General features: G+C 37.1%; 1 protein-coding gene across 4 annotated transcripts; it reads left to right on the plus strand.

The window, feature by feature from the left end:
- The first annotated feature begins 2,664 nt into the window (after window positions 1–2,664).
- LOC110642324 (valine--tRNA ligase, mitochondrial 1) lies at window positions 2,665–26,658 on the plus strand. 4 transcript variants are annotated; one of them, XM_058139489.1, is made up of 8 exons: window positions 3,293–3,431; window positions 3,517–3,937; window positions 13,317–13,393; window positions 13,669–13,775; window positions 14,179–14,278; window positions 15,387–15,432; window positions 16,046–16,433; window positions 26,577–26,658. In XM_058139489.1, exons 2-7 carry the CDS (start codon window positions 3,913–3,915, stop codon window positions 16,195–16,197), a joined length of 507 nt encoding a protein of 168 aa, XP_057995472.1. In that variant the 5' UTR covers window positions 3,293–3,431; window positions 3,517–3,912; the 3' UTR covers window positions 16,198–16,433; window positions 26,577–26,658. The 4 variants fall into 4 exon arrangements, with proteins under 4 accessions (XP_057995470.1, XP_057995473.1, XP_057995471.1 ...); XM_058139487.1 differs by lacking the exons at window positions 3,517–3,937; window positions 13,317–13,393 and adding an exon at window positions 2,665–3,093 and having other exon boundaries at window positions 3,178–3,431; XM_058139488.1 differs by having other exon boundaries at window positions 3,287–3,937.
- The last annotated feature ends 1,152 nt before the right edge of the window (window positions 26,659–27,810 follow it).

Consider the following 27,810-nt stretch of genomic DNA (forward strand, 5'->3'; position numbering starts at 1 on the left):
TTTCTAAGAAAAATTAAAATATTTTTACAAATATAACTTAAATTTTGAATTAATAAATTTTTTCTCTAATTTTTTTTGTCTAAGCTACCCTTAAACCATCCCTAAACCGCTTCCAAACCGTCTTCTAAACTGTCTTGAACTGTTCTTTTTCGAACTGCCTTTCAAACCATTTTAAATCGGGATCAAGCCAGAACCGGCGGTTCAGGAACCGTCTTCCAAACCGTCCCCTGGCGGTTTGGTTCTGGTTCATGATTTCATTGAACCTAAACCGGCGGTTCAGGAATCGTAACCGGCGGTTCTTGAACCGTAGCCACCCCTACTATCATGTTTGTTATATGGTATGAGACCCACTATTCCATCTTATTTATATCTCATATAAATATATTGTGAGCAGACATGAATACAATATTTCTGGATAAGTCATGTCCTGTGTGAAGTATCCTCGATTGTAAACCAATTTATGATACTTTGTGCTAAAAATACTGTCACTCATATTCTTAACAACTTAAGAATAGAATTTCTAACAAAATATCAATGGACCTTTTCTATTACACATAAATATATTATGTAAACGAAAAAGTGAAAATGCCTTTTTTATTAATAAAATATGTACAAGATACATACTAAATGATATGCTCTAGGGCATACTGCTAACAGATATTGGGAGATATCAGAGGTTGGTTGGTATAATGATTTACCTTTCGCATACCAGACTAGATATAGCATATGCAGTGGGTCTAGTGAGTCAGTATATGCATGATCCTCGTGAACCTCATTTGAAGGCTATTTTTTGCATCTTGTGATACTTAAAATCTACACATGAGAAAGGACTTTTTTTCTTAAAGTATGACCACCCTCAGATTAAGGCCTTTACAGATGCAGATTGGGGTGTATCTCTTGATGATAGGATATCGACATCTGGTTACTGTATTTTTATTAGTAGTAATCTAGTCACTTGGAGAAGCAAGAAGCAAAATGTGATAGCTCGATCTAGTGCAAAGGCTGAGTTTAGAGCAATGGCTCAATGTATTTGTGAACTATTGTGGTTGCGAAAGTTGATGGAGGAATTAAAATTGCTGAAAACTAGTGGTTTGTCCCTGTTCTGTGATAACAAAGCTGCCATCAGTATAGTTCATAATCCAGTTCAGCATAATTAGATTAAGCATATAGAGATTGACAGACACTTCATAAAAGAAAAAGTTGTCAATGGTTCCTTGAGTATCTCTTACGTAGGGTCGAAAGACCAGTTAGTTGATGTGTTCACTAAGGAATTAAGTTGTAAGAGGTTTCATACCTTAGTTTGTAAGTTGGGCATGTGCAACATGAACCAACTTGAGGGGGAGTGTTAGAATCTCTCAATTAGTGTAAATCCTTTAATCAATGTAAATTAGCCGTAAATTATAATATAATTAGAAATCATTGTATTTATTGGCTATTATTAGTTTTCTAATTAGTTCTAGCCTTTGTATATAAATTAAAATGCTTGTAAATCATTTTAGTATGAAGAAATATAGAAGAAAATTTTTCAAATTCTCTGTTTTCTACAGCTTGAATTCTTTCCAAAACAATATTTAGCCGAGTGGAAAAGGTTCTCTTATTTCATCTTGCTGCATATTACTTAAAAAATAAAAACAGGATGCCTGTATGAGCTCATTGATTTGCATGGTGAAGCACAAGAACTTATTTTATTACCCTAGAACTGTGAGTAATAGACAGTTCACCAAAAGATGCCTTACACACATGTGAGATTGTTGAGTATTGTTGCTGCCTCTGAGTTAGATTTAACACTACAAAGAATCATGTCACAGATGTGACAGTATGACAATTCACTGGCACCTTATGTGCGTATCATATAAATATCGTGCATTCATATGAAACTCTAGGTACAACACTTATCAAGCACTCAAACTTATGAAACTTGCTTGCACACCACACTATACTCTATTGAATAAGACTCCTACTACACCTTGACCGGAGTGTACCCAGTGATCCCCACTCACTTGCTCTATCAACTATCTTTGGCTTGTGTTGCTTAAACTTGAAACAAAAGCTTTCTTGATTCTGGCCAAAGACTACAGAAACTTCAGGAATGGATGTGCTCATTAGGATTGTGAGATGATGGTTAGATTAGTGAAAAGAAGAAATTTCTAGAGGGGCAGTGTAGATTCTCAACAGAGTGAAGGAATGCCTACATTCTGCACTGCTATTTACTAATATGTACATGTGCTTGTTTGGTTGTGGACTGGTTGACCGGGTTGAGTTTGAAAGAAACTTTTTGGAAAAACACCATTTTAGAAGCTATTGGAAAAAAAGTTTAGATGTTTTGGAGTTTTCATGACTAAAACTTTTCAACTTTAGCTTAAAAACAATTTTTAGTGGCCTCTAACTGACATATTTTTAGTCGTGCTTTTCTCAACAACTCCTCAAACAATAATGCCAAACGGACCAGTATGTTCCCCATGCAGATATTCCTTAAACTTGTGATTACTTTCGTCTTTGTCAATAGTTTAGGATATGGCTCAAAGCCCATGTATAACTGAGTAGATAATCTTTTTTCTTAAAAAAAAAAATGTTGTGTAGCTACTAGCTAATCTCAGAAATTTTCTTGCCAATAATTTGTTTATATTGTGTCATCATTCTGTTTAATGACCTGATTGTTTCGGCATTCTTATGGTTGTAAATTTCCATAGATGGCTTGAGAATATACGTGATTGGTGCATATCAAGGCAGCTTTGGTGGGGTCATCGCATTCCTGCATGGTATATTACACTTGAAGATGATGAATTAAAGGAACTTGGTGCCTACAATGACCATTGGGTAGTTGGTAGAGATGAGAAGGAGGCTCTAGCGGAGGCGAGTTTGAAATTTCCTGGAAAGAAATTTGAGATGTGTCAAGATCCTGATGTTCTTGACACCCGGTTTTCTTCTGGTTTATTTCCATTGTCTGTATTGGGTTGGCCGGATGACACTGATGATTTGAAAACATTTTACCCAACTTCAGTACTTGAAACTGGGCCTGACATTCTATTTTTCTGGGTTGCTCGGATGGTGATGTTAGGAATTAAACTGGGAGGTGATGGGCCATTTAGGAAGGTAATTGAATTATTATCTAAAATTGCATTGGAGCTTCATAATAGTTATCACTTGTTGATATGTTTATCATTTGTTTTCATGCAGGTTTATCTGCATCCAATGGCTCGTGATGTGCACATGGCCGTAAGATGTCAAAGTCTTTGGGAAATGTTGTTGACCCTCTTGAAGTAATAAATGGAATAACTCTTGAAGGCCTTCACAAAAGACTAGAGGAGGGTAACTTGGATCCAAAAGAACTCATCGTTGCGAAAGCTGGACAGAAGAAAGACTTCCCTAATGGTATCATCGAATGTGGTGCAGATGCTCTCCGATTCGCTCTTGTATCTTGCACTGCTCAGGTTCATGCTTCCGGTTATTAATATGTTTATTTAGTGCTCGTCAACTTTCTGCTGCTTTCATTGATGTTGTTTCCCTCTTTTTCAGTCCGATAAAATAAATTTGGACATTCAAAGAGTTGTTGGATATCGTCCATGGTGTAACAAATTGTGGAATGCTGTTCGATTTGCTATGAGCAAACTTGAAATTGGTTATGCCCTTCCACTGGCTCTAAGTATGGAAACAATGCCTTTTAGCTGCAAGTGGATACTCTCGGTACTTAACAAAGCTGTATCCAAAACAGTTTCAGCAATGAATTCATGAGTTTTCAGATGCTGCCAGCACAGTGTATTCGTGGTGGAAATATCAGTTGTGTGCTGTTTTCATTGAAGCAATCAAACCTTACTTTACTGGCAATGATCCAGCATATGCCTCTGCAAAGAATTCTGCAAAAGATTGTCTTTGGGTGTGTTTGGACAATGGCCTGCGATTGTTCATCCATTTATGCCATTTATTACTGAGGAACTGTGGCAATGCCGGGAAATTGACCGTACAAGGGTAACGCAAAAATTAATATACTTAAATGGGTTAGAATTTTGGGTAATTACAGAAAAGAGGGTGAGTGAACACATAAACGTTGATCAAAATAGCGTCCCAAAAAAAAAACGCTATTTAAAATAGCGTCCCAAAGAAAACGCTATTAAAAATAGCGTCCCCACGTAGTAGACAACACCACACCCGCTTTAGCAGCAAAACGCTACTTATAGTAGCGTCCCAGCGAGCCCCTCTCCACATGCGCGCCATGCAGCCTGCGTAACCCAAAAATACGCTAATATGATTAGCATCCCAAGTACCACAATTTTTATATTTTATTTATTTAATTGATTTTATAAAATATTTTAAATTTATAATATTTTGATCATTTAATTTTATTTATTTATTATATTTTATAAAATATATTAAATTTACATATGTTAGTTGTATACATTGATTTTTTTTTAAGTTTGTTTTATGTTTTAGTAGTAGTAATATTAATTTAATATTATATATTTGTGAAATTAATTTTATTTATACATTGTAAATAGAATATAATTGTACGGTTTAAAAAATATTTATATTCAAAAAATTACAAATATTACCATCGTATTAGAAATTTTATATTTTTGTAAAAAAATTTATTAATCATTAAAATATTTCTTAATTTATAGATTAAAAATATAAATGTATAATATTTGAAATAATATATTTTATACATCTTAATGAGGATTTTTTTGTTTCTAATATTTAGAACGTAGTAGATTGATAAATTTAAAATTATGTTAGTTATAAATGTTAAAAGTTATTAAAGTATAACTAATATTAATTTTTATTCTTATTATAATTATGGATAATATATTTTCTTCATAGCAATTAATAAATGTAATTACTTTATTAGTTTTAATTACTTTATTATTTTCAAATTAATTAAAAAAAATATATAAAATATTTACTAACATGTCATACGAGCAATTGGTTTAAAGCAAAATATAAATTAAGACAAGTATTCATAATTATTATACAAATGAAAATAAATATTTAAATTAGTCATGTGCCACAACCAGGTCTTCGAATATGTTGTCTAGGTTGAAGAACTCGATATTGTCCCCCTTCTTGCTGCTCTTCTGGATCACCTTGTGCATCTTGGGGTTGGCCAGGTTGCCCTTGTTGTTGTCCTGATGATTCCCCCCTTGCAGTATAATGCATAGCACCTTGTTCATGGTGTCCAAATAGACCTGCACCAGATGGAATATGGCCTAAGGCACCAGACTGATATAGTGCATAGTATTGATCTGAACCATATCCACCAAATTGACTCGAAGCATATTGTGATGGCCCTATGCTAGATGGTCTGCCAAATGGAGCAAATAAGCTACTCATTGGTGTTTGTGGCTGCTGACTCTTAGTGAAGTCAAATGTGCTTCTGCTTTACACATGAGAATGATATGACATCCATGGTGTTGATGGGGTAGGCATCCAACCAGTATAATGTGGGGGGATAGTTTCTGAATATGGTTGGAATACTGTGGATGGACTAGGATGAGACGGTGCGGGAGCTGAGGGAACAGGACCAGGCGCTGATGCCATGCAGAAAGGGTGAAATACGACAGGTGGGCGCATAACATCATCAGGTGAAGAGGATTGACGCATTGGATGTTGATGACGTCGAGGAGAACGTGATCGACGTCGTGCTGGTCTACGTGAAGGCCCAGGTTGGTTGATGGGTTGGTCCTCTTCCAATTCATCATTAAAAGTTGCTGCTTGAGGTGCAGACTGAGTAGGTGGCATTTGGCAAAGCCTAGTTTCTTGTTCCAGAGCAATCATCATTTTCCTTAATGTACGCTTAACTTCTGCCACGTTTTGTGTTGATGGATTTTGTAATTTTATCAAACAATCATCAATTGCATCCTCCTGTAAAAATAAAAAATATATACATAACGTTACATTTTAGGTTAAAAAAGATAAAATTATTATTATAAGTATTTAATAATGAAAAAAATACATGTTGTTAATCATTACGACACAATAAATAGCAGCTCCACTTATTGAGATCCAACGTCTAGCAGCTCGACGGTACCACTCCATATATTCAGAATGATGGTGGAGTGGTTGTCCCATTTGTTGCCCTTGAACAATATATTGTTCTCGCCTATTCCAACAATTAATATATGTTGCATGGTGGTGTGCCCAATTACTCTCACTGAGTCGGAGAGTAATATCGTGCAACTCATCTGTTTGCATCGGTGGTGCTGGAATAGGCTGGGCCAAACCAAACTGCCTCATCACTCTGTCTGGTTGGTGCCATTCAATAATATGAAAGCAAATTAATGGCACCACTGTCTTCCAACTGGGACGACCTTGGATACACATGTCTGGCAGCTCATCCAATAATTCCTCGCTATATGGTTCCCATGTGATCTGCAAGTGAATATTAGCAAAACATGAAGTGATTATAAATGTACGAAAAAATATAACATATTATTTTTTGTCAGATTTATGGAATTTTGACTTATTTATGGAATTTTGTGTCATATTATTACATCTTTAGGTCCCATCCGGTCAAGGTTATACCGAATTTGTGGCAGTACATGGGTTGTTACTTTAGTGATTTGTCGAGCTCTACACCACTTGTTAGTTGATAAGAAAATTAAAATATAATACAATAAAAGGCAATTTATTCATTGCTTAATGGATAAAAATATAAATTTAATGACATTCCTAGCACCTAGAGGTGTATCATGAGGTGCTGATGGATCCTTTATTGATGGAGAGATTATTTTAAATCTCTCCCAAGCCCAGATTGGCAAAATGAATAGTGGTCCTGAAATCTCCTTTGTTTCAGTAATAGCAACATGGCATAGCTCACGATAAAGGAAGGCTAAGCAAGCTCCACCCCAACTGTATGTCACAGCTTCCCTCAAGTCTTCTAGAAGGGGTAGAAACTTCAAGTTGACACGTGAGTTTGTCTTGTCAGGAAATATCAAACCAATGAGTCGTAATATGAATGCTCTTGCATGCCATAATACGGTTAAATCATCAGCCTGATGTGGAATATCTCCAAACTAATCAGCTAGCCACGATAATTTTAGTGTATGTCCTCAGATCATTTCTGGGGGTGGTCTAGCTCCCAATAATGTCTCACAAACTTCTGGCCAATCGGCCCGTCACATTTCAGTTACAGCAGACCCATGTACTGGCAAACCGAAAATAATGCTGACATCTTGAAGAGTGATTGTGCACTCACCAATTGGCATCATAAATGTATGGGTTTCCGGTCGCCATCACTCTACAAAGGCACTGATGAGGTGCCAATCAAGAGAAAAAAACCCTAGTCTAGCAATACTAATAAATCCAGAATCGCGAAGATGAGGAACAATTCGGTCATCAATGTCAGTATGTAATATTAGCCCCTGCCTCCTGCATGCAACCACTTCATGCTCAACTGTACCATTCCAAATCCCTTCAGAACGGTGTTGTGGCTAGAGTCGAAGAAGCTCTTGATCAATTGGACCAGGGATAATGTCATCTCTTCTTTCTTGTTGTGTAGTCATACCTATTTATTATTACAAAATATACATTTTCAATGGATCTTTTGATAGGTAAAACAATGCACATATGTTTCTTGTACATTAATTAATACACGAATGGTAACAAAAACATATAATGAAGGAATTAAATTATATAAATAAAAATAGTCAATACATTACTTAAAAGTACAATATTGTTGAGTACATCATCAAAACATATAAATATACATGAACAAAACATATAAATATACATCAATAAAACATATAAATATTGTTTAGAATATTAGAACTAATTAGGTCACCCTGACTATTTGATTTAGAGGACATGATCTAATTAGCTCATCATAAAGGTCTTTGTCCAATGTGTAGTTGATTTTAGGTAACATGGGCTTCAACAGAGTATGTTTGTTACTATCACGAATTTTTATACCAGTTAACCGACACATTGTCCGCGTAGTGACCCAACTAGCATATTCTTTTGTGAATCCCTTAAGTAGCAGTAAATATGATGGGGTACGGTTAGCTTCTAATTTTTGCCATACGCGGTCAAGTATACCCTTATCTCGGATACAGCTAAAAGCTGACCTGGAAGCCAAATATCTAGGTTTATCTGGTAATAGCTCTCCTTACCATATGATTTGTTGAATGAGCCCGTTGACCCTTATCATATACTTAACAATGCAGAGTAGGTAATTCCCTGGAGTTGAGGGTGTTACTTCCCTTGGTAGATTAATCAAATTCGTAATTAGACCATGTACCCTTGCTCTCTGTTGTTGATTGACAATCCTTTTTGGAGTGCGCATTATACGAGCCATTATATTATCTACGACATAAACAAAATGGAGCACAAATAAATAAATGAGAAACACATGATAATGCAAACATTATATTAAATAATGCAATATGGACCTATCATCACTATCATGAGGGTAAGCAATGTGGGAGATAATGTACTTGATAATAATACATGTTACATTTACACATATAAAATTAAAACATAAAAAGAAATACAGTCCGCAACAATTTATAATAATGATACATAGTAACATAATTAAGTTATGTTGTTCCTTCGCATGTGATAACTTTTTTTTGTGTGTCCTTGTCCACGACATAGCGAACAATGATTTACACTCCAATCCATTTCATTCTTCTTCCTTGAAGAATTTGGTCGTCCTTTAGACCTTTTCTGGGTTGGGTCAGGTAGAAGAACTGGATAATTATCTGTTGGCCAATCATCAGGATGTCTAAGAGCATGAAACTGCCACTCATAGCACTTAAGCGTTCGCTCCAACGTGTAATAATTTAAAACGTATTGCTCATAATTAATTGACATTGCTTGGCATGCGGCAATCACATGAGAACATGGAATGCGTATTTCTTCAAACTTCTTGCATGTGCATATCCTTTCATCAAGTTTGACCACATGCTTCGTTTCAGATCTTCCCTTCCAAACTTCAAATTCACCACAATCGCGGTTAAAGATTCGGACATTATGTGAGTTTGCTTCATTTAAATTATCAAGTAATATTTGACGACATGCTGGTGTAAATTTGAAGCCCATTTGTAGTTGCTCACGGAGGGTCGTGCGGCGTGTGTCAAAATAATCAACACACTGGAAAAATATTTTTTCTACCATTGCAGTTATTTGTAAAGCACGGATGCCTTTGAGCATTCCATTAACAGACTCAACAGTATTGGTTGTCATGGAGCCATAACGTTTCCATCCATCATCAGAACGTGTCCATTTTTCCAAAGGTATCTTTCTAGCCCATTCAAATGTGTCAGGATGCTCATTCTTGATTGTGTTCATGGCCTCATAAAATTTTTTTTCCATTTGTTGTTCTATAAAAATAAAAAAGGCATGTTATTTGTTTTTTACTATGTCAAATTTATATTTAGATTACAGTAACAATAACTAGTCAACTTAGAAAACTAACCTGCCTTTCGGAGAGCTTCTTTCATATTAGTATTCTTAAACTTTGTGTTGTAATTGCCGAGGATATGTCTTAAGCAGTATCGATGATGACCATCAGGGGGCTGCCACCAATCTTGATTCATTGCCTTTTTTATGGCAATATGTCTATCTGATATAACACATATTCCTTTACGATCTGTCACAAACACCCTCAAACAAGACATAAACCAATCCTAGTTCCTTATATTTTCACTGTCGACTATTGCCCACGCAATTGGGAAAATATGGTTATTACCATCAAGTGTTGTTGCACAAAATAAACATCCTTTGTACTTGCCATATAAAAAAGTTGAGTCTATGAATATAACCGGTCGACAGTTCTTGAATCCTTCTATTGTTTGTTATATGCCCAAAATATTTTATTGAAAACCCGATAAGCAGGATCTAATCTATTATTAACAAAAAAGGATCATCTTCAATGAAGAACATACTTTCAGGGTTCTGTTTGCACAAAGCAAGCATAAATTGTCACAACCTTCCGTAAGATTCCTCCCAATCACTAAAGATCTTAATAATTGCATCGTGCCTAGCCTTTCAGGTCTTTAGATAACTTGGCATATATCCAATCTTATCTTTCATTTCAGACTGAAACGCTCCTATCTTCACATTGGGTTGTTCACGTACAATGGCGAGAATGAAATCAGATATAAATTTGCTATCCAATTGCTTATGATCTTGTGACAGTGATGGATTAACACATGTATGTGGTCCGTTATATCGCGTAATTTTCCATATATCACTTCCTTTCCCTCGTGAGGCACGCAATCTCCACTTACAATTGCTCTTTATGTCTTTGCACCTAATGGCATATGTTCTACTCTTTGTCTCCTCATTACAAAACTCATGGTGCCTATGTAAATGATATTCTTTGGCAGCTTTTTGGACATCCTCTCTAGATGAGAATATCAGTCCTAATTCAAACTCTTTTAATGGATCCCACATTGAACTACACTGTGGTGTTGACCATGGATCAACCGTTAGCAATGAAAAATCTATTTCACTATAAGGCGGAGGAGGGACAAGCGGTATTATTGGGTTTGCAACATAAGTATTATAATAAAAAGGCAAATCTACTACTAACTCATTATGATAACCACCATCCTCATTCATGTCCCAGTCATCACTATCAATCCATTCTTCATCAGACTCCGCATCATCCTCATCATCATCGGGACAATAATCATTGCTAGCAGATTCAAAATCATCCGTACACTTAAGTGCTTCAGTGTAACAAGTATTTGATGGGCCCGCTTCATCAACAACATTTGCAGATGGTCGAAAAATGTCAATATATAATTCAATCAATGACATACCTCTAATTTCATCAATGAAATTAGACATAATATTCACATTGTCATCGTTTGCCAAACCCATGCAGTCCCATTTAAATGAGCCATTTTTTTCAATGTGTTGTCTGAATAAGATTTTCGATATAAATTCATGTCCACCTTTAAGATTAATTCCACGAACAATTTTCATTCCTAAAGTACCAAAATCCATTCGTTTACCAATAGTAATGACGGTTGATGAATCCCCATAATATTCATAGCCTTCATCATCCATAATGATTTCTCCATCCCAATATAAAGTAGCAAAAGTTGGAATTGACATTTCTGATAAAATAAAAATCGCAACAACTATCAGCATAAACAGTCTGGTTGATAATAGGTCGTTATATTTTACTTAATAAAGAAATTATTTTCAACAACATTTTACATTACTAATTTTTCTATTTTTTTAATTTTAATTAATAAAATAAATTAATATTTTATTTCTAATAATTACATTTTAATTAAATATGCAATGATTTCGACAAATTTTTATGTTACTATTGTTTTCACTTTTTAATCATATTTTAATAATATTAATTTTTTTAATAATTACATTTTAATTGTTATATTGAGTTTCGCCAATTTTTTTATCTTACTATTTTTTATTTCTTTAATATTATCTAAATAATATAATTTTATAATTTATTTTTATTAATTACATTTTAATTAAAATGCTACTTATTTTTGGCAATTTTTTATATTACTAATTTTTTATTTTTTAATAATACTTTAATAATAATTTATATTTTATTTTTATTACATCCTTTTCTATAATATATTGTGAACTCAATTTTCTATTAATAAAGAAATTATTTTCAACAACATTTTACATTACTAATTTTTTTATTTTTTTATTTTTAATTAATAAAATAAATTAATATTTTATTTTTAATAATTACATTTTAATTAAATATGCAATGATTTCGACAAATTTTTATGTTACTATTGTTTTCATTTGTTAATCATATTTTAATAATATTATTTTTTTTAATAATTACATTTTAATTGTTATATTGAGTTTCGTCAATTTTTTTTATCTTACTATTTTTTATTTCTTTAATATTATCTAAATAATATAATTTTATAATTTATTTTTATTAATTACATTTTAATTAAAATGCTACTTATTTTTGGTAATTTTTTATATTACTAATTTTTCATTTTTTAATAATATTTTATATAAATTTATATTTTATTTTTATTACATCATTTTCTATAATATATTATGAACTCAATTTTCTATTAATTTTTCCCTTTCTTCTATAGCTTTTACTAATTTTTAAAAACTTAAACTATTATTTTACTTTATACTAATATTCTCTGTTCAACTTATTAAACTATTATATTTTGTGATACAAAAATTATATGACTTAATATAAAATTTATTTTGTAACATAATTTACATTTATAATTTTTATTTTCTCTTTCCTAATATTTTCTTAATACTACAAATTTATATTATTTTTTATTTACCTTCTTTACTATTATACACTAAAAATATAATTTCTTGTAATATTTTCCCAGTAACTTTTACTCATTTTATCAGTATTATGCTAGTACTATATATATATATCAACTTGCTTACCAAAAGTTTCTCACAAACATACCAACATGCATGCATAAAAAAAAAAAATATATATATATATATATATATTATTTCCAGAATAATAATTATATTAACACTCAAGCATTTTATATATTGCATGTTAAAAATTGTCACGAAATTTTATTTCTTAAGTCATGCTTACAAAAATATCAACTTGCTCACCAAAAGTTTCTCACAAATATACCAACATGCATAAAAAAAAAATTACATTATTTTCAGAATAATAAACATTATTATCACCTAAGCATTTCATATATTACATGTTAAAAATTATTAAACAATCAAAATACATACCTGAATATAATTTTTTTTCAAATTTCATTTTTTTCTCTTTGTGATCTACCACTGCAACTGCACCTGTCTCCTCCTTCTTGCTCCACCCACTGTAAGCTGCTCCACCAAAATGAGACAATGGCGTAAATGAGGAATGAACGAGCGTTTTGAGGGCTTGAGGGCTGTAAGCTGCTTCTTAGAAAAAATTACGACATGGATGCCGTAAATGAGAGCGCAGGGGGAGAGAGCAGGGCTTGTCTTCCCCCAACGGCTCACTGGAGATGGGACTTCGGCTCACTGGAGATGGGACTTAGGACAAGACTGGAGATGTGCCACGAAAACAAGATGCTAATTATATTAGCTTCCCGAGCTACAGTTGAACACATAGGACGCTAATAAAACTAGCCTCCCGCGCTAATATTCCATCTGCAGCGTGCAGGTGCTTGCAGGGGGTAGCGTGCGGAGGCATTAGGACGCTATTCAAAATAGTGTCCCAACTTTGGATGCTAATATGAATAGCGTCCGGAGTTAGGACGCTATTTTGAATAGCGTCCCAGGCGCTGACCACTGACATCCACCCCCTCTTCATAATTATTCGAGTTGTTAGCCCATTTCAGAATTTTTTTCTTTCCGAGTTACCCTAGTACAGTCATTCACCCGGCAATGCCTTCCTCCAGCTGGAGAGCATACCAGAAAAGAGTCTATTATGATATCTGAATATCCATCAACTGTAGAAGTAAGTTCCAGTGTCATTATTAGATGAGAACACTTTAGTTTTTAGTCGTTTATTTATGCTGTTAGTATATGATGTCCACTAGATGACCTTTTGGTACATTTTTTTTTAATTGAATCATTTCTTTTGGTCAAGAGTTTTTTTTCCTTTTATTTTTTATTTTATTTATTTATATTTTTTTGTCCGTTATAGATGATGATAGGAGGTTAGACTGACACCATAATCAACTCAAAGTTTAGACAGTTTTATATGACTAATGATAAACCCTCTCTCTATAGGCCTGGACAAATGAGAGGTTGGAATATGAAATGGACCTTGTTGAGGCCACTGTGAAGTGTATAAGATCTCTGCGGGCTGAGGTGCTTGGTAACCCAAAAAATGAAAGGTAGTTGTTGAAATAAATTTTATTTTGCAAGCAACATATTTTATTGTTCCATTTATATGGTTTTCAATTAATCAAATTGCTCATTTGCATGTATGAGTCCTCCCTAAACAGAGAGGTACAGTTATATTACATGATCGTGGTGCGAAATTCCCATCCCAAATCTGAGTCATGTTTGATGTTAGCACAAGGAATACAAGCCATAATACCTCCTAACTTGGAATATGTTTTTCTGAATTACCCCTAAATAAATATGGAAAGAAAAAAGAATTGCTTTGAAAGTTGGCACTGGAGAACATTTCTCATATGGAGGATGAGTATTTCAGAAGTATCTCACTCATTTTAGACATACGTTTGAAAAGGCCATATGTCTCATACATCTATTCTGTGATGATCGTCTTTTCAGACTACCGGTGTTTGCATTTTGTCAAAGTGATGCAGTAGCAGAAACTATTGCTAGCCATGAATTGGAGATTTCAACTCTTGCTACTTTATCATCCTTCCAGGTGTGGCACTAAATTTGCAAATTTATCATCCTTGACCAAACAATATCTTTGCAATGCAATCATGGATAAATCAATTATTTAGATTATGAAGGTATCAGTTAAATAAATAGTGCACCCTAGATAGGGAGTTGTTTTGCTTGAAGATTGTAGCTCTCACCTCCCATACTTCTCGTTTCTATCTTTTCACACTGGATTAAATATGGGAGTTTAATTCTTTCAATTTCTAATTTCTATTTGAGCAAATTCTTTCATTTAAAATCCATTATATTATATATAGAGTCCAGTTACGTTGGAAGAAAAATGAGAAACAAACATTTCGAAATTGAACAAAAAGAGGTTGGACTTTACAAGAGTTGCCAGGGTTAAAAATGCTAAAATTATCTGCTATTGATTGGAGTGGAAAGGTTCAATCTTGAGGTCTGATTAATTTAAGCAGATTGTTTTAGTTAGGCAATTTCATGGATTACTTTTGTGAAAAAACTTCTCTTGTCCCTCTCACTGGCTATTTTCTTTGCAAATGGCATGATATGCTGCATGATTTGCTGAGAAGTTATAAAATGTCATCATTTTGCTGTTTCTTCTTTCAAATGTTAACCAGTCGTGTTACCCGCGCGTTGCGCGGATTATTTATTAATATTTATTTTTATTAAATATTATTTTATTTAATAATATAATTTAATATCTATGGCGATTTATGAAGAATCCTTTTTAAGCCACATGGCACACTTTTGTAAACTAAATTTTAAGCTTTAGCTTTCATATATATATATATATATATATATATATATATATATATATATATATATATAGATGTCTAGAATATTTGATGCCTTCAGAGAATTTTAGGCATCTGCTTGCTCACAAAATACCTAGCCTTGTTTTATTGTGGTTGGCAAATTATATTGTTATATGTATTTAAAGTTTTATTTTCAATCTCTATCTCTAATAATGCTATATTTCCTTCCTCTACCATAAGCCAATAGTTTCAAATAAAATATTCTTCAGTTATTATTAAGTGGGAAAGAATCTCCTCCAGCTGATTGTGCATTTGAGAATGTCAATGAGAATCTTAAAGTCTATCTCAAGGTTCAAGGAAAAGTTGATGCAGGAGGAGAGCTTGAGAAGATCAGAAATAAAATGGATGATATACAAAAGTAAGTCTGGCTTCTCAATTAAAATTAATACATCATAAAAATATATGTTTACACTCCTAAACGTATGGATAGTTGTACATGTTCATGTATATCTGTTTTCTACACACACACAGATGTCAGTTGACATATGACATTGATATGCCTGTGCGTCTCAATAGACGTGTGGGGAGGAATAGGAACTTCAACAGGCTTGGGGATGGTGGATGTTGTGGGCTACTATTTGTTGCTTGTGTGCCTGTGACGTGATGTTAGGATTAGGATGGTGATTTGGTCGTAATGCTCTAAAATAGATTCTCTCTCCCTCTCTATTATGCTGTAGAAGCGAGGGCCTAATCGGAAATTTATTGTGAGCACTATTATGAAGTCTGCCTGCTAAGTACAATGTATGATGAAAGGCGGTCATATTCATATCCATTATTTTTAGTGCTGCATGCTATGCAGAAATTAAAGAGAAACCATTTGATTCATCTTAATGCATTCTCAACATGGTTTAAGCATCAGTGGACCCTTTTCTTGATGGATTAAAGCATGTGTATGTGATGAGAGAATTTTTATTTTCTAATCTCTATTGTAATCCCTGATTTCTTTTTTTTATAATATACTTTTTTATCAGGCAATGGGACAAGTTGGATAAGATGGTTAATGCTGCAGGCTATAAAGAAAAAGTACCATATCATTTTCAGGAGGAGAATGCTGAAAAGCTGGCGAAACTACTTCAAGAGATGGAATTCTTTAAAAAAGAGAGCTCCCGGCTTGAAGCTGTGATTAGAACCGAGGGTAAATAGAATTAAAGATTCAAACCTGTTGACCTCATAGATCAATTAAAATAGGTGAACAGAGCTAGAAAGAGAAAGGCAGGGGAGCAAATGAGGGAAGTCTGAAGGGGACAAAAGCTGACGGAGGTTTTGAGGAATAATAAAGATCAGGTGGTGGTTTCTTTTATGCCCATTCAGCAGTACCCATTCATTTTTGTTATATTTTTGAGCTAGAGTGGATGCTATGTAACACCCCAAATTTTATTATTTATGAGTATTTTTGGTATTTTAATTTTATTTGAATTTTAGGAATTTTTTTGAGATTTTTCGGATTTTAAAAATCGGGTTCGATTTTCCGAAAATATAAACTTTAATGATTTTTAAAAATTAATTTAAAGACCACGTGGCAAAACAAAAAATATATTTGGAGTCTACGTATTTTTCTGAGTTTTCGGGAATTTTTTTCGGAATTTTTGGACCTCGTTTTTGGTCCCGAGGCAGAGTAAAAATTCAAAATTTTGTATTTCGAATCGAACTGGTCGAATCGAACCGGACCGGATCGGACCGGTCGAATCGGACCGGTCTCTTCTCTTTTTCTTCCTCTTCCTCCCGCGCGCGACGCTCTCCCCTTCTCTCTCTCTTTTCTCTCTCCTCCCCTCCCCTGCCGCCGGCCAGCCGCCTCCCCTGCGTCCTCCCCTCGCCGGCGCCGCCTCCCAGCCGTCCCAGCCAGTGCCGCCCGCGAGCAATGGAGCGCGCGAAGGTCCCCTGCGCGCGCGCCAGCTTCCTCGGCCAAATCCGGCCGATCCGGTCACCGATTGGACCGGGTCTTGTGTCCAAAACCATCTACTCGGCGAGAGCTTTCCATAGACACCAAGAACGCCGAAATCCATCGAGCGGATTGTCCGATTTTAGCTCGGGAAGATTTTAGCCCATTTCGACTTTTGGGCTAAATTTCTCGAAAACCGTGAATCCCACGAGAAAACCGAGGCCACCAGACGCTCCATTCGTCGAGAGCTTCGCGCGACATAAATTTAATTTTTCGACACCGTTTTTGGTGGGTCCCACGAACCGCAGTGTATTTTCGAGCATTAAATGAGCTTAGAAAATTCTGAAAATTTTATGTACTAACCCCCGTGTAATGGGCTTCGTGTAGGTATCCTCGATTCGCGGAAATTCGACAGTTGATCGGGTCTGCAAAATTCCGGCCAGACAGACCCGTTACCGGAAAAGTCTCCGAATTGGGCCGAGGTTTTGGCTAGCCCCCCATTGTCGAGCGTCGGCGCGTTCCCGAAGTCGGAATCGGCAAAGGTAAACCCGAACCTTGTTTTTACGTAATTTTCTAGTGCTTAAATAGGATTAAAAATCCATAAAATATTCGTGGTAGTTTAGAAAATTACGATTCTTTTTGCAATAGCTTAGTAATATTGCTAAGGACCACGGGGCAAAGTTTTATAATTTTTAGAGCTTGTTTGGACAGTTTTTGCAAAAATGATCAATAATAAGGATTAAATTGAAATTTTGCGTATTGTGATTGATGACTGATTTGATGGGCCCAGGAGAGGCTGTGTGATATGATTGAACTGTTGATATATGGATTGTGAATATAGAAGTGCGTTTTTAGCCCTTTTGCAGGTCGGGTAGGTCCTAGGTATAGGGGAGACTCTGCCGGATTTTCGGCACGACTTAGGACGTACTTGATATTTTTCTTTGTTGTATTGAGTCAAATTTATTAAATAGATGTAATGTAATTGTCAGGTGAGCCGGGACAGCCTTCTTCCTCCGCCCAGCCACCACAGTAATTTGTCGTCAAGTCTGTGAGTAAAATATTAATTTTAACTGTAATTTCGATATTATTATATGTTCAGCATGCCCATGCATCACTTATATGCATATATTTATGTAGTTAAACTCTAGGCACGAATTATGTTGCATTGATAATTGTTAATGTGCCATGAGTGTTGTTGTGGTAATTTGGAGCAGTGTGCGTGCGTTGGCGTGCGTGTGATGTGGTGTGGACTATGGATAGGACGGGTAGACACGGCTTGAGTTCTTGGGACCGGTCCTTGGGGTAGACACGGCTTGAGTTCTTCATTTGGGACCCGATTTGGTATTTAAGTTGAAGTCCGAAGTGAGTTCTTCACGGCACAGTTGGATTTAAGAGAGGCGTATAGGATCGGCTCCCATATACTATGAATGATGTTACAGGTGTGTGAGTGCTCCAAATTACCTTTTGATGTTATGATGTGAAAATGTTGTGTATGTTGCATTTCACTCCACAGGTTGCATTAGTACTAGACAGTTATAGAGATTATAGTTAAGATTGATATTTTACTCTCGAGTCGAACGCTCACTCTGTTCAAAAATTTTTACAGAGCCACGGGAGGATATTTTGTTCAGGTTAACACGCTTTTCTACCACGCATGTTGTTTAACAATAATTGTGTAATATTAATTAATCCTAGAATTACCACATGTGTTAGCAGTATTAATTTGAATTTTGTCTGTAATATTTTTATAATGTTGGACCTGTAAACTTAAATATGTTATGCATGTTGATGGATTGGATGAGGGAGCTGAGCTCCCATTTATTTTATGTTGATGAGTATGTGGAGGGTGAGCTGAGCTCCCCAATTGAGTATTTATTGTGTTTACAGGTCGGGTGAGTCAAAAACTCCCCGTTGGAAAGTCCATTTTATGGCCGGACTCTGTCCGTTTATTTTCTTGAAATTGGGCCCAAATGGGCCTTAGAGTTGGGTTAATGAATAGTTAAGGCTTACTACGGGCCTCGGGGGCTTTAGGCTGGCCCAGGTCCTAGTGCCGGTCCGGCCCATAGGTTGGGTCGTGACAAATGTGGTATCAGAGCTTAGGCTCCAGATTCTTAGGGAAAAATTGTCTAAAGTGTTGGGAAGAGTCTAATAGGAGTCACATGCGGAAATATAGGGTCCACATTCGTCTTGCATTGTCATCTTTGCTTCTAGTTTCTGCTTCATATGTTATGTATAAATATGAGTCTATAGAGCTGTATAATGTGCAGTTTTGAATTTTGTGGGCTAATGCTGCTGAATTTCAGGAAAATGCGTAGAAGCAGGAGAGCTGCCACTGCACCAGAACCAGATGTGCCCGACGAGGTGTCGGCACAGGATGAGGCGCCTGCCCCGAGGAGGCGGGGTAGGAGGCCTAGAGCTGCTCAAGTAGAGGAGCAGCCAACCCCAGTACAGGAACAGTCCTTTATGGCACAGGGTCCCATGGACCCCATGGCAGCTACTCTGGTCTGTGCAGAGAACCATCGACATGATGGCTCGGATATGGTCCATCCTCCACAGCAGCAGATCCACCGCACCAAGAGAGGAATCTTACAAGCGGATCATAAACTTCAAGAAGTTGGTGCGGTACTTATGATGTGTCGACGCATATCGGTTTTGGATTCTGCGAGCAGGCGAGAATTACGATTGGTGATAGAAGATTGATAGAGTGTATGCGGACGTCATGGGGCCCATGGCGAGGCACTTGATGAATGACTACGTGTTACCGGATGGAGGGTTTGACATGGGCTCGGTTGTGGAACTTTTTATCAATCGGTTTGTGCGAAAGCTTGAGATCGAAGCGGTGGGCCTTTGAGGCCTTAAGGCAGAATGGCGGTGCAGTAGATGAATATGCTCTGAAATTTCTAGAATTGAGCAGATATGCCCCTGCAGGTAGCTACTGAAAAGATGAAGGTGAAAAAGATTCCTAAAGGGGCTTGACGGGAGGTATGCGAACTGGCCATGATGTCGATCGATCTTTTGATGTGGTGGTGGATCGAGCAGACAGATTGAGGTTAGCTATCTTTGTGGATGACAGGGAAGAGCAAAGAAAACAGAGCGAAGGGTTCTTGGTGTTCCCCACATGGGTACTATGGATAGTGGTGGCCAAACTACTTACAGAGGAAGAAGCGAGAAATAAGAGGAGTGGTTTTAGACACAAATCCGAGGGTTCGGACTGTGCGGATCCAGCGATGGTAATAGTTCGAGGCAAGCGATTACGCTCTGGTTCAGATCCTCTTTGTACCGTGTGCACATGTGGAAGAGGACATTCGGGACCTTGTTTGATGGGGTCGAGTATGCTTGGTGTGGCCAACCGGCCACTTTGCTAGAGCGCCCGTTTTGATGAGCCACGGATGGGGTCACAAGGTTACATTGCAAATGATCCTCGACAATTGTATCCGGGTGCTTCCAACATGGCGACGATCGATTCGATGGCCAACAGGGCCGAGGACAAGGGGGACGTGGAATTGGAGGCAGATCAGGAGGTAGAAGTCAGTATCAGGGTTCTGCCACTCAGGGTAGGGGACAAGCTCGAGTTTTCACCCTGACCCACCAGGATGCTCAAGCTTCAAATGCAGTTGTGGCAGGTATTCTTCTACAGTACATTCTTATGAGGCTCGTGTTTTGATAGATCCGGGTGCTACGCACTCATTTGTCTCCCCTGTGTTTGCCATGAGGTTGGGTAGAAACCCTACAACTTTAGAGTGCCCTTTGTCAGTAGCTACCCCACTTAGTGACAACATAGAAGTAGACATGGTATTTCCGGGTAGCCCAGTGGTAGTGGATGGAAAGATCCTCCCAGCAGACTTGGTTCCTCTACCAGTAATGGATTTCGATGTAATCCTGGGAATGGACTGGTTGGCAACTCATTATGCCACCTTAGACTGCAGGAACAAAAAGGTGTATTTCCACATACCTGGTGTGGAAGAGTTTAGTTTTGATGGTGACAGGAGCGTGGCTCCATATAATTTGGTGTCAGCAATTAGTGCTAGAAAAATGTTGAGGCGTGGATGCCAAGGGTATTTGGCATTAGTGAGAGATACATCTGTAGAAGGTGTCAGCATGGAAAATGTTCCTGTTGTCAGAGAATTTATGGATGTCTTCCCTGAAGAGCTTCCAGGGTTGCCACCAGAAAGGGGAATAGAGTTCTGCATTGATGTTATTCCGGGTACAAACCCCATATCCATGCCACCTTACAGGATGGCACCAGCAGAATTGAAAGAGCTGAAGGAGCAACTACAGGAGCTTTTGGACAAAGGTTTCATACGTCCGAGCACATCACCCTGGGGTGCTCCTGTTCTATTTGTAAGAAAGAAGGATGGGTCATTGAGGTTGTGTATCGACTACAGACAGCTGAACAGGGTGACTGTGAAGAACAAGTATCCACTTCCTCGGATCGATGATTTGTTTGATCAGCTCCAAGGAGCTAGATTCTTTTCCAAGATAGACCTGCGGTCAGGCTACCATCAATTGAGAATCAGGAATGAGGACGTGTCCAAAACGGCTTTCAGGACAAGATATGGTCATTATGAGTTCTTGGTGATGTCTTTTGGACTCACTAATGCACCAAAGACCTTCATGGACTTGATGAGCAGGTGTTCAAGCCATTTTGGACCGTTTGTCATCGTATTCATAGATGACATTCAGTATACTCTCGGACCGAGGAAGAACACGTGTGGCACTTGAGGATGGTGTTGCGGACTTTGAGGAGCACCGGCTATACGCCAAATTTTGAAATGTGAATTTTGGCTAAAGCATCTCATTCTTGGGACACGTGGTTTCTAGAGAGCGGTATTCAAGTGGATCCCAAGAAAATTGAAGTCAGAATCGATTGGCTTAGGCCTACAACATCAGCGAGGTGCGGAGTTTTAGGTTTAGTGGCTACTCTGAGCGTTTTGTACAAGATTTCTCCAGGATAGCGGCTCCCTTAACTAAGTTGACCAGGAAGAATGTTCCATTCATTTGGACAGATGACTGTGAGGTGAGTTTCCAGAAGCTTAAGGAGTGTCTAACCACTGCCCCTGTGTTGACACTACCTGTGAGTGGTGAAGGATACACCGTGTATTGTGACGCCTCCAGAGTTGGCCTAGGGTGTGTTTTGATGCAGAATGGAAAGGTAGTGGCTTATGCTTCAAGGCAGCTGAAGAGGCATGAGCAGAACTACCCCACCCATGATTTGGAAATGGCGGCTGTAATCTTTGCACTGAAAATCTGGAGACACTACCTGTATGGCGAAGTGTGCGAGATATACACCGACCACAAGAGTTTAAAGTACATCTTCCAACAGAGGGACTTAAACTTGAGACAGAGGAGATGGATGGAGCTTCTGAAAGACTATGATTGCACCATCCAGTACCACCCTGGGAAGGCCAATGTTGTAGCAGATGCCTTGAGCAGAAAATCTTCTGGCAGTTTGGCGCACATTTCAGTAGAGAAGAGACCATTGATTCAGGAGGTACATGAGTTGATGGATCAAGGTTTAATCCTAGATCATTAAGATGAGGGGGTATTGTTGGCTCACTTTTCAGTGAGGCCAGACTTGAGGGATAGAGTTAGAGTTTCCCAGCACAGAGACCAACAATTGATGAAGATCATAGAAAGAGTACAGCAAGGTGAAGGTGGTGAGTTTGGGTTTGCCAATGATGGCGCCCTAGTGCAAGGTTCTAGGATATGTGTGCCCGATGTGGACAATCTCAGAAATGAAATCATGCAAGAGGCACACTACACACTTTACAGTGTCCATCCAGGTTCCACCAAGATGTACCATGATGTGAAAGATAGCTATTGGTGGAATGGCATGAAGAGAGACATCGCAGACTTTGTGTCCAAGTGCTTGACTTGTCAGAAGGTGAAGTTTGAACACCAGAGACCGTCAGGGAAGCTGCAAGAGCTCCGTATCCCAGAATGGAAGTGGGAAATGATCACTATGGATTTTGTGATTGGTTGCCTCGTACCACGCGAGGATATGATTCGATATGGGTAATTGTAGACCGCTTGACCAAATCGGCTCACTTCTTACCATAAAGACTACATACTGCGGCACAGTATGCCCGCTCTACATTCGAGAAATAGTCGATTGCATGGAGTTCGGCTTCCATAATATCCGGCAGAGGGCCCTGATTCACTTCTCGGTTTTGGAGAAAGTTGCGGGAGGCACTTGGCACACAATTGAACTTGATCTGACTTTCCACCCTCGAGCCAGACGGACGATCGAAAGGACAATCCAAACAACGGAAGACATGCTTCGCATGAGTGTCTTGGATTTTGGAGGTCAATGGGATGAGCACTAGCTTTGGTGGAGTTTGCCTACAACAACGATTATCACTCCGGATAGGGATGGCACCCTATGAGGCATTGTATGGAAGAAAGTGTAGGTCTCTCTGTGTTGGTCAGATATGGGGGAAGCGAAGGTGCATGATTTAGTCCTAGTGCTGTACACTTTGAGGTAGTTCCTTTAATCGAGAACGAGCGAGGACGGCTTTTCAAGAGAGAAGAGTTATGCAGACCCAGACGGAGGATGTGGAGTTTGCGATGGCGACTATGTATTCTGAAGGTATCTCCAATGAAGGAGTCATGAGATTCGGAAAGAAGGGCAAGTTGGCACCTCGGTATATCGGACCTTTTGAGGTTCTTGATAGAGTTGGAGCCGTTGCCTACGGTTGGAGCTACCACCCAACCTTTCTCACGTTCATCCCGTGTTTCACATCTCCATGCTCAGAAATACATTCCCGATCCTTCTCATGTCTTTGCAAAGGATGCGATAGAGCTAAAGGAGAATTTGACATTTGAGGAGCAACACTGTAGCCATAGTGGACTACCAAGTAAGGCAGCTAAGATCCAAGCAGATCCCTATGGTTAAGGTTTTGTGGAGGAGTCGATCGGTGGAAGAGTGCACTGGAGTCGAGCGGGACATGCGTAGCAAGTACCCTTACTTGTTCAATGTATAATCATGTACTTTATTCGCTTGTGTAAAAATTCGAGGACGAATTTTCTGTAAGGGGAAGAATGTAACACCCCAAATTTTATTATTTATGAGTATTTTTGGTATTTTAATTTTATTTGAATTTTAGGAATTTTTTGAGATTTTTGGATTTTAAAATCGGGTTCGATTTTCAAAAATATAAACTTTGATGATTTTTAAAAATTAATTTAAAGACCACGTGACAAAACTAAAAATATATTTGGAGTCTACAAATTTTTCTGAGTTTTCTAGAATTTTTTTCAGAATTTTTGGACCTCGTTTTCGATCCCAAGGCAGAGTAAAAATTCAAAATTTTGTATTTCGAATCGAACCGGTCGAATCGAACCGGACCGAATCTGACCGGTCGAATCGGACCGGTCTCTTCTCTTTCTTCCTCTTCCTCCCGCGACGCTCCCCTTCTCTCTCTTTTCTCTCCTCCTCTCCCTGCTTGCCACCGCCTCCTGCGTCCTCCCCGCCGGCCGCCTCCACGGCCCAGCAATGGCCGCCCAGAGCAGCCGGAACGCCGCGCGAAGTCCCTGCGCCGCCGCTTCAGCCTTCCTCGGCCAACCGCCGATCCGGTCACCGATTGGACCTGGTCTTGTATCCAAAACCATCTACTCGGCGAGAGCTTTCCATAGACACCAAGAACGCCGAAATCCATCGAGCGGATTGTCCGATTTTAGCTCGGGAAGATTTTAGCCCATTTCGACTTTTGGGCTAAATTTCTCGAAAACCGTGAATCCCACGAGGAAACCGAGGCCACCAGCACGCTCCATTCGTCGAGAGCTTCGCAACGACATAAATTTGAATTTTTCCGACACCGTTTTGGTGGGTCCCACGGAACCGCGGTGTATTTTCGAGCATTAAATGAGCTTAGAAAATTCTGAAAATTTTATGTACTAACCCCGTGTAATGGGCTTCGTAGGTATCCTCGATTCGCGGAAATTCGACGATTGATCAGTGCGCAAAATTCGGCGAACGGACCGTTCTGGAAAAGTCTCCGAATTGGGCCGAGGTTTTGGCTAGCCCCCCATTGTTAGACGTCCCGAGCGCGTTCCCGAAGTCGGAATCGGCAAAGGTAAACCCGAACCTTGTTTTTACGTAATTTTCTAGTGCTTAAATAGGATTAAAAATCCATAAAATATTCGTGGTAGCTTAGAAAATTACGATTCTTTTTGCAATAGCTTAGTAATATTGCTCAGGACCATGAGGCAAATTTTTATAATTTTTAGAGCTTGTTTGGACAGTTTTTGCAAAAATGATAAATAATAAGGACTAAATTGAAATTTTGAGTATTGTGATTGATGACTGATTTGATGGGCCCGGGAGGGGCTGTGTGATATGATTGAACTGTTGATATATGGATTGTGAATATAGAAGTGCGTTTTTAGCCCTTTTGCAGGTCGGGTAGGTCCTAGGTATAGGGGAGACTGCCGGATTTTCGGCACGACTTAGGACGTACTTGATATTTTTCTTTGTTGTATTGAGTCAAATTTATTAAATAGATGTAATGTAATTGTCAGGTGAGCCGGGACAGCCTTCTTCCTCCGCCCAGCCGCCACAGTAATTTGTCGTCAAGTCTGTGAGTAAAATATTAATTTTAAGCGTAATTTCGATATTATTATATGTTCGGCAAGATGCCCATGCATCACTTATATGCATATATTTATGTAGTTAAACTCTAGGCACGAATTATGTTGCATTGATAACTGTTAATGTGCCATGAGTGTTGTTGTGGTAATTTGGAGCAGTGTGCGTGCGTTGGCGTGCGTGTGATGTGGTGTGGACTATGGATAGGACGGGTAGACACTGCTTCAGTTATTCGCAGGGACCCGGTCATTCGGGGTAGACACGGCTTGAGTTCTTCATTTGGGACCCCGATTTGGTATTTAAGTGGAAGTCCGAAGTGAGTTCTTATTGGCACAGTTGGTTTTAAGAGAGTGTATAGGGATCGGCTCCATATACTATGAATGATGTTACAGGTGTGTGAGTGCTCCAAATTACCTTTTGATGTTATGATGTGAAAATGTTGTGTATGTTGCATTTCACTCCACAGTTGCATTAGTACTAGGCAGTTATAGAGATTATAGTTAAGATTGATATTTTACTCTGAGTCGAGCGCTCACTCTGTTCAAAAATTTTTACAGGCCACAGGAGGATATTTTGTTCTGGGTTAACCTGCTTTTCTACCTCGCAGGTTGTTTATCAATATTGTGTAATTTTAATTACTCCTAGAATTTCCGCATGTGTTAGCAGTATTTATTTGAATTTGATCTGTAATATTTTTATCATGTTGGACCTGTAAACTTAAATATGTTATGCATGTTGATGGATTGGATGAGGGAGCTGAGCTCCCATTTATTTTATGTTGATGAGTATGTGGAGGGTGAGCTGAGCTCCCCAATTGAGTATTTATTGTGTTTACAGGTCGGGTGAGTCAAAAACTCCCCGTTGGAAAGTCCATTTTATGGCCGGACTCTGTCCGTTTGTTTTCTTGAAATTGGGCCCAAATGGGCCTTAGAGTTGGGTTAATGAATAGTTAAGGCTTACTACGGGTCTCGGGGGCTTTAGGCTGGCCCAGGTCCTAGTGTCGGTCCGGCCCATAGGTTGGGTCGTGACATGCTAGAACTTAAGTTATTAATTTTATGTGTAGGTAATACATTTAAGATTTCACTTTTCCAAAATGAGAAAGGGGCAGAAACTTGTCACCTCCCCTAGTAGCTGTAGAAAAAAAAAATATATATATGTAGACATGGAATACGATAAATTGATCAAAGGTATATAAGTTTTATTTTAGTTCTGGTTCAAGGTCTACCATAGGATAGGAATCGAATCGAAATTTTGGTACAGTTTCGATTTAATTCTTTATTGTTTTAATTCTGGTTAGGTGCAGTTCTTGATTTTTTAATTTCAGTACAATTCAATATGATTTCAATTTAGTTCTCACTTTTAGAAAAAAAATTTATATAATTATTTATATGAAAAAGCAAACTTGAATTAATATTTAAGTTTTGAAGTATGTTATTAATATATAATATATTATATAATATATTTTTTTAATTATTTTTAAATTATATAATATTAAACCGTAAGGTATATATATAATTTAAAATTAAATATATTATAATATAATGGCATAGATATATTATATAATATACTTTTTAGCTATTTATTAATTATGTAATATATAATTATAGGATATAAATAAAATTATGAATTAAGCATATATAGAGTATAGTGATACAATTATAATTAAGAATTATAAAATAATTTAATATATTTATAACTAAAATTATCAAAAAAAACTAGAGAAATGAAATATAATATTATATTGTATTTAATCCATAATTATATATATATATATATATTGAAAATATATGTATAAATTTTATTTTTTATTCAGTTTCAGTTGGTTTTCGATTAAAAAATTAGAATTGAACCAAAATTTCAAAATAAATTTGATTTGACATTGTTGTTTAATTCAATTCAAAGCTTTAAAAATCATGCACAACCTTAATTTACACTAATTTACAGGCAAAAGCATTATAAACTAATTGTGACATGCATTTATTTTATTCGTCAAATGCATATTTTATTTTAAGATTATATGTTGGGTAACATTAAAAAATTACATATCGGTCTTTTTTAATAAATTAATACTTTGATGTAGTATTAATATTAAATAAATAATTATTTTAACATTAAACTATTTGCACATGTTTTATAAATACAAATTTTAATTAATCTTTAAAAATATTTAAATTCAATTAACTATGCAATCTTGATTTCGATTAGAAAGTAAAAAATCTAAATTGAATTAACATTTAATAAGGATATTACATGGAATATTAAGCTGTATT

Source organism: Hevea brasiliensis, chromosome 17 (assembly GCF_030052815.1).
Source record: "Hevea brasiliensis isolate MT/VB/25A 57/8 chromosome 17, ASM3005281v1, whole genome shotgun sequence".
Classification (NCBI taxonomy): domain Eukaryota; kingdom Viridiplantae; phylum Streptophyta; class Magnoliopsida; order Malpighiales; family Euphorbiaceae; genus Hevea; species Hevea brasiliensis.

Excerpts from the sequence above, each read along its gene's own strand:
- LOC110642324 (XM_058139487.1), top strand. The coding sequence starts at position 3,222 with ATGTCAAAGTCTTTGGGAAATGTTGTTGACCCTCTTGAAGTAATAAAT. Across the intron at positions 3,432-13,668 it reads TTGTATCTTGCACTGCTCAG|GCCTGGACAAATGAGAGGTT; the intron begins GTTCATGCTTCC and ends CTCTCTCTATAG. Across the intron at positions 15,433-16,045 it reads AAAATGGATGATATACAAAA|GCAATGGGACAAGTTGGATA; the intron begins GTAAGTCTGGCT and ends CTTTTTTATCAG.